The sequence below is a fragment of the Cynoglossus semilaevis genome, chromosome 18 (genome assembly GCF_000523025.1).
Source record: "Cynoglossus semilaevis isolate Cse_v1.0 chromosome 18, Cse_v1.0, whole genome shotgun sequence".
Lineage (NCBI taxonomy): Eukaryota > Metazoa > Chordata > Actinopteri > Pleuronectiformes > Cynoglossidae > Cynoglossus > Cynoglossus semilaevis.
In genome coordinates, this window is record NC_024324.1 from 2,781,680 (window position 1) to 2,788,628 (window position 6,949).

Below are 6,949 nucleotides of genomic sequence, written 5' to 3' on the forward strand. Positions count from 1 at the left end.
TAGTCCTATTTTGTAATTACTATCCTTTTTGCTTTTCAGGTGGCGTTTTTTCTCAAGGCCCGAGTCCAAAACCCTGACGGACGATTCGTTCTTCCCACCTCAGGTCCAGTTCCTCATGGATCTGAGGTTCCGGGGATGTTTAGGTGGGCAATAAAACGAAGGCAGCGTCAAAAACACGTTTATAGTATTTCCAATCGCGATCGCAAAGTATTATGGCCACAAAATAATTAAAAGACACAATGGTAAGTTGTAAAGTTCATTAACATAAAATCACTCTCATGAAAAACTTTGTCATAATATCAAATACGGCACGTTTAACGGGTAAAGAACTCATGATTACAGCGCACGGTGAATGCAGAACCTCCTTAAGAATTTTTGGTTTTTAAACTCCACTTCAGCCTCCACAAGAATCACAGTCATTTGCAGAAAGACAAAGTGGCAGAAATGAATCATAAACTGCTGATAAAAACTTCGGCCTGTGTATTTTTCAAAATGTATGAAAATATCATGTTTGTATTCTTGGTTCAAACGAGGCAGCTGTCAGCAGCCTTAAAGCCTTAAAGCCTTAAAGCAACGATTAATGCAAATCGATTCCCTTTAATGTCCTATAGGGGTTCAGTTGACAGTTCTTAAAAAAGATATTCTCAGAATCATCAACAGAATTCTCGTAAACACTCCGGAATGTTAACACATTGTCAAAAAAAATTTCCCTCCTGTTTCTACAGAATGTTTGACAGGAAAGGTCGCGAGGTGAAGAAAAGACACTTCTCCACAGGAGGGAGCTACAGCAGCTCCGTCAGACAGGGCTGTTTTCAGCTGCGAGGAGACAGAGTCATCACTCTGGGCCTGAACATGTCTGTCATTTCAAACACACACACACACACATACCTATGCATGACCTCACTGTGTATTTAACCCCTGTGTGTCATGTGTTTTTGAAGGTACTCTGTCAACCACCTGGAGGAGACACTGACACAGAAGACGTCCTCTGTCCAGGTGTCTGCTGACTGAGACATTAATGAGTTACTCTTAAGAGGATTATTATTAATATTATAATAATGTTTATTTAGAGTGTGTCAATAAAGATAAAGACACAGGTACATATTTAAATTGTATTACTATAATATTTATGCATTGAAGTAGTTACTCAAAGTGTAAACTGTGTAATTTATTTATAGTTGCAAATACGACCAGTAGGTGACAGTAGTGCAACTCAAACAACATAGACACAAAGGAGAAGAAGCAGTGAGGTGAAGTGAAGTAGAGACTGAAGGTTTGTTGATGCTAAAAAAAAGTTGGGGTCAGGAGGGGGTGTACGCTGCCGTGGGACCGCCCAGCTCTGTGCTAGCTTTAGCCCACTGTACATTGTGTTGCTTGTTTCTTACCTTCTTCCCTGCGTGTTCTCTGTGCTGTAGAAGAACCAGCCTCCGAACCTTTTGGCCAAAGAGGAGTTGAACCTTCTGTCCCGTCTGATGGGCAGCATGGAGCCAGAAAACCAGTCCAAGACAGAAACCAGGTTCCAGATCAGTCTGTTTAACACGGATGAAGAGGAGGAGCAGGCGTGAGTTTTATACCTTCTTTTTTTAAATATATTTTAAAGAATACAAACTGCTTTTTCAAAAATTAAAGCATCAGGGTCGTGGACCGTAGGTCAGCCAGAATGACATGACAGGAGTTATGAGGAGGTGGCGCCCACTACTGGTGGCTAACAATATTTAATTGTTATTTCTTACATTATTTAGTAAGTAAATACTTCAAATAAAAAAGGGCTTCATAAAACACAGGTTATATTTAAATGTTGCTTAAACTTGGATGATTATGTCCACAGTGTTGATTACAGTCCAGCTGAGGCTGAGTCGTTGTCTGGGATAGTGAAAATTCAAGCCACACAGGTGAGAAAAACAACAAATGTATAATTATGACGTCAACATTATCGTACAGTTATTATTATTCTGTCGTTATCGTTACAGGATGAACAGGCTGCAACAGAACTGGCCCGGATTGTGACTCAGTTCACAGATGAACAGGAAGAACATCCTGAAGTCAACAGCTGTAGTAAAGGAGACGACCTGCTGGCCATGATGGACGACCTTTGAACCCAAATGAGACTCATGTTTTATTTACCCTTAGCTTCACAGTTTGAACCCAAATGAGACTCATGTTTTAGTATTAAACAATACTCAGTATTGTTGGAGGTGAAAAACTGAGAACTTTATATTATACAGTACTTTTATCACCCAGCACTGATAAACTGTGATTCTTGTTAAAGATATAGTTATAACAGTGTTTCATGATGGATCTGTGGCGCTATGTCCCATATTAGGACACTTTGTTTTATTTTAAATTGTTAGACTGTTATATATATATTGTGATTGTTAGTTCCACTGCTGACATCTTAATTTCATCTTTTTAAAAATGTGCACGGAAGATTTAATGGATTCTTTATGGCGTCCTTAAATGTTCGAACACAATCATCTGTTTGTCTCACGTTGTGTTTATCAGAAGTAACCAGCAGAGAGCGCTGTGCCTACCATAAAAACACATGCAGGATGTGACATCATCGCGCTGCCGTACGCCTCCTCGATGATGGCGAACGTTCGGGAAAAAACAACTTGTTGACATCCAAGAAGAGTATATTTCCCTTTTTTTCTCTTCATTTTATATATTTCGCACATTAAACTAAGATTTACCAGATTAAGGTAAAAAAAATTACACGACATATCCGCCTGACACGACGTATGTACGGATATATGCAGAGGTGTACGTAGCTCTTGCTAAAGCTAAATGCTACAGAGACTTACAATACTTACTTACGATTAAAGATAGTCCTGTCTCTACATTAGACGTCTAAAGTGAAACAGAATTGACACAGAGTTGAGATAAACTGGTAGTAGTGATAGTAGTAGCCTGTAAACCGAAGTCTTATTTGCGTTAAGTGCAAACGTACTTATGAGCGGCGCGACCAAATTAAATACTGTTCTCCGGTGGATCATGTGCAACTTCGAAATGTGTCCCACCTGACACAAGTCCCTTAAGCGTGTTTTTTTTATTTGACAGCGTTTCAACTGACAAATACATATCGTTCTAGAAACATAGTTCCGTTTAAAGAAGAAAAGGAATCGGTTTCGTCATAAAATTATATATACTATATTTTTGTGGTTACTTTAAATTGCTTATGTTCAGTGCTGAATATATAATATTAGCATTACGTTTTTAATTATACGTTTTAATTTTAAACGAAAAAATACATGTCCAGAGTTGTGACTACACAAACAGTTTTATATCAGTCGAATCACGATTTCATGTTAACTTTTTTTTCCTCTAAAGGAAAAGTTGTCCAAGTTCCACACTCACTGTTTTTCCCAGTAGCACCAGAAAAAACTACCAATTATAGAACCACAAACACACACTGTAAGAGCAATGAGTAAATCTGCAACAATCTCTGGTTTGTCTTGTAATTACGTTGCAAAAACAATCTCAGCCAAAATGAAAGAGATGTTTATTTTAAAGTATTTTGAAGAAAAACACCAAAAGAAAAAAAAATACAATATACATGGAAAATTGTTGCTTTTATAGATATTTCAGAGACAAAGTATTTTTATAAATGTTTATTTTTTTCCTGTTGATTCCAAGTCTAGTTCTCATCTTCCTGCTGCTTGTCCTGACGTCTGCAGATCATGGATCCAGAAGGAACTGAACCTCAGCCATCATCTTCAGCACCCATCGAGGTCGTCAACTCCATTCGTGAGCGTGCGATCGCAGAGAACAGCATGGTGGTCCTGCTGCAGGGTCTGCAGGGCCAGGTGACGACGGTGGACATGAGGAACGAGTGCACGGCGCGGGGACGTGTGGTCAACGTGGACGCCTTCATGAACATTCGCCTGGAGGAGGTGCTGTACCAGGACGGCCGCGGTCGGCGCACTCAGCTGCAGGACCTGTTTATCACCGGCAGGAACGTCCGCTACGTCCACATCCCTGACCACATGGACATAATGAAGACCATCCAGAGCCAGCTGGCCCGGATCCACAGGGTCCGAAACTTTGCCAGTCTGGGAGGAGGAAGGAAGGAGTTCACCAAGAAAACCAAGTGACTTCTTTTCTCTGTTTGTCTAAGAAAAAATGAGCCGTCTTGGCAGCTGCCTGAGATGAAAATGATACAGTCAGAAAACACAGACGTTTGTGTCTTTTGTTTTTGACTTGACTGGACATCACTGGAGATAAGTGACAAAGTAAACCGCGGGTCACGGGAGAATTTATGGTCTCACTCACTTTGGTCCAGATGTTGTTTTTTTCTTAAGAATCTGAAGGGTTTTGGTTTTTTTTTTTTTGGAGAAACTGCATGAGATCAGTTTGCAACAGTTTAATACACACGTATATAGATCAGTTTGCAACAGTTTAATACACACACATGTATATATATTTTTTTTAAATTAACGAGAGAGATGAGGTTGAGGTTCACAGACATTTTCTTTTGCCAGTCAACTGCCATTGTTATATGATATTTCTTGTCAATGGTGTAAAATAAAAATATTGGTTACAATGAAACCGTTTTAGTTTTTTTTCTTGTTAATATCGCGGAGCTGAGTCCATAAAAACATTAACGCTTCACAGAAACCACTTCCGACGTTGACTCCAGTGAAAACCCACAGTGGGTGGGTGAAAGGAACGCAAGAGTGTTTTTGCCTGGAAAACTGCCCTGCCCGAGTGTTTTCCTGGTTTTTCCAGATGCACAAAATACAGATAGGGAATTTGAGGAATTTTCAGGGGGGGGGGGGGTATGTTATTCCTGAAGGCAGCGTCAGGAAGAGGACGGGCCTGACATAACAGCTGGCTCAGATAAAAGCCAGCAGTGTGTAAGGATGGGTGTGAACTCTGACCAGCTCTGTCATTTAACAACATTAAGCTGTGATGAACACACACACACACACACACACACACACACACACACACCCCAGCAGTGGGATCATTGTTTTGCCTCCTCGTGTTTTTAGTCACTTGTTTTTTTTATGAAACCTCTGCAGCGTCTGAATGACAACAGCCACATAATGACTACGTGGTGGTTTTCCCAGAAACACCAGTGGGCGCCACATCAACACTCAGTCAGACTGAGAATAGCACTTTACACAGGCTCCACCGCATAAACAGTTTCTTTTACAATACATAACACGGCCTGGGTGTGTGTGTGTGTGTGTGTGTGTGTGTGTGTGTGTGTGTGTCACCGACTCCACCAGAAACTTCAAGAACTCACTTCCTGCACAAGTACCAATTTTAGAAGGACTGAATTAGTACCAGGCCTGTATCTGAGACACATGGTTCTGGAGTGACAAAGACAAACTGGAAGTCAAGGCATCGGACGAGGGCGGGGTCACAATCTGGACAGGTCACCAGGGTCACCATAGAGATGAAGATCCATTCACACTCACATTCACACCTCTGGTCGACTGTTAACCTGATCCTACATGTTTGTATGACTGTAGGAAGAACAGGGGTTTCCAAAGTCAGGGGCAGGTCCCATCTAGGGGCCAATGTACGGGAGCAAAGAAAATAGTAATCAACTTTATCTGTTCAAGGTCTGAGGTGGTTTCTCTGTCAGACCACCGAAGGAAAAGTTAAAAAAAAAACAACGGCATAATGTTGTGTTCACTCTCAGAACAACAGCACCTGTTGAAGAAGAAACAAACTCTGAGCTGCTCAGCTTTTTCTCCTTCACTATTCCCCCGATGGTGAGATTAAAATACAAAGAGTCTGATTAATCCGTGAGCCCCCGCTGCACCGCTGGCCTCTGCCAATGGCAGTGGATTTGCTATTTCCTGTTCCACCCTCCTGAAGCCTGAACAGTGAACAGACTCCAGTCAGTGTGAGAGAGAGAGAGAGAGAGAGAGAGATCACCTCCCTCTGGTCAGAGGTTGGACTTGAATCCACTCGGGACAGAGAAGAAGAAAACAGGAGCCGTGAAGACGGACCAGGGTTTAGACTTTAGACTCTGGAGTTCTGGTTCAGTTTTATCTCTGACTGGTCCTCCTCCCTGTGGAGGGTGAGATGAGAGGGAGTGGATTGTAGTCTGGAGCAGCAGCAGCAGGACAGTCTCTGATTGGCTGTCGACCACAGCTGCTGCCTCTCTGTCTCACACATGGGATCTTATCTCTGGGAGGGCTGACAGACTTCTCTGGTCCTGGTCCTGGTCCTGGTTCTGGTTCATCAGTGGGAACTTTGAGCTGCTGACGTCCACAGACCTGGTGAGTGATGTTCTGACTGTAGACCACGTTATGATGACATGGAATTTTTTTTTTAATCTGTTGGATCTTTGAAAAATCCTTAAGTAAAAACTCCTTCCTCCTCAGTTGTCACTTCACTGTCAACTCTCCGCTCTGTGATTGGTCGATTATTAGGGCTCTGGATCATAGTTAGAAGACAAAATTGTACAAATATCTGTCAGGTATAGGAAAGAAACAGTTAAAAATCTGTCAGGTATAGGAAAGAAACAGTTTTAAAAAAACAAACAAGCAGAGACGTTTACGAAATCCTCTGGACGGACAGTGAGACGGAAATGTCTCTGAGCAGACAGAGGAAAAAGAACTGCGTTTAATCTGATGGGTTTTTTTTAAAGTGAGGGACTGAAGACCAGGTTTTTAATTTTTAAAACTCATGCTGAGTTCTGCTGTTGTTCAGACCAGAAATTTGTTTTTTATAAGACAATTATTTTCCCCATAAACACAAAGAACCCCCCCCCCGACCCTCACCCCCCACTCTCATTTTCCTGCTGCACTCCGTCTCCCATCAGCACTGACAGCAGCGTCCCTATGGGGGGACAGGCTCCAGATGTTTGGTGTCCACTGTAAAATAATGTCCAGTTTTCGGCAGCGTCAGGTTTCATCTTCTGTTTTAAATGGGATTATCTGTGCAGGAACTGTGGGGAGGGTCGGGGGAGGAGGGGGGGTTATGGCTGGGA

The 6,949-nt window shown here is 42.0% G+C and overlaps 4 protein-coding genes across 12 annotated transcripts in view; 3 read left to right on the top strand and 1 right to left on the bottom strand.

Annotated features, from left to right (window-relative positions):
* zc3h12ab (zinc finger CCCH-type containing 12Ab) overlaps positions 1 to 1,524 on the bottom strand; it is an 18,885-nt gene extending 17,361 nt beyond the window's left edge. The window contains exon 1 of one of the 4 annotated variants that reach the window (XM_025065236.1): positions 1,386 to 1,524. The gene's annotated coding sequence lies outside the window, so the exon portion shown is untranslated. The remainder of the gene's footprint in view (positions 1 to 1,385) is intronic. The other 3 variants (XM_025065237.1, XM_025065238.1, XM_025065239.1) reach the window with 3 other exon arrangements.
* Positions 1 to 2,132, top strand: part of oscp1a (organic solute carrier partner 1a) — a 10,950-nt gene extending 8,818 nt beyond the window's left edge. Inside the window, exons 6-11 of the mRNA XM_017040899.2 lie at positions 40 to 143; positions 726 to 854; positions 942 to 996; positions 1,416 to 1,561; positions 1,829 to 1,892; positions 1,971 to 2,132. Coding sequence (XP_016896388.1) covers positions 40 to 143; positions 726 to 854; positions 942 to 996; positions 1,416 to 1,561; positions 1,829 to 1,892; positions 1,971 to 2,096 — 624 coding nt within the window. The 3' untranslated portion in view covers positions 2,097 to 2,132. The remainder of the gene's footprint in view (positions 1 to 39; positions 144 to 725; positions 855 to 941; positions 997 to 1,415; positions 1,562 to 1,828; positions 1,893 to 1,970) is intronic.
* A 400-nt stretch (positions 2,133 to 2,532) lies between these two features.
* Positions 2,533 to 4,372, top strand: lsm10 (LSM10, U7 small nuclear RNA associated). Of its 6 annotated transcripts, none has more exons than XM_008331153.3 (2): positions 2,533 to 2,631; positions 3,634 to 4,372. In XM_008331153.3, exon 2 carries the CDS (start codon positions 3,678 to 3,680, stop codon positions 4,089 to 4,091), a length of 414 nt encoding a protein of 137 aa, XP_008329375.1. In that variant the 5' UTR covers positions 2,533 to 2,631; positions 3,634 to 3,677; the 3' UTR covers positions 4,092 to 4,372. The 6 variants fall into 6 exon arrangements, with proteins under 6 accessions (XP_008329375.1, XP_024921022.1, XP_008329380.1 ...); XM_025065254.1 differs by having other exon boundaries at positions 2,536 to 2,631; positions 3,656 to 4,372; XM_008331158.3 differs by having other exon boundaries at positions 2,552 to 2,631; positions 3,675 to 4,372.
* Positions 4,373 to 4,382: 10 nt separating this feature from the next.
* Positions 4,383 to 6,949, top strand: part of eva1bb (eva-1 homolog Bb (C. elegans)) — a 5,613-nt gene continuing 3,046 nt past the window's right edge. Inside the window, exon 1 of the mRNA XM_008331152.3 lies at positions 4,383 to 6,236. The gene's annotated coding sequence lies outside the window, so the exon portion shown is untranslated. The remainder of the gene's footprint in view (positions 6,237 to 6,949) is intronic.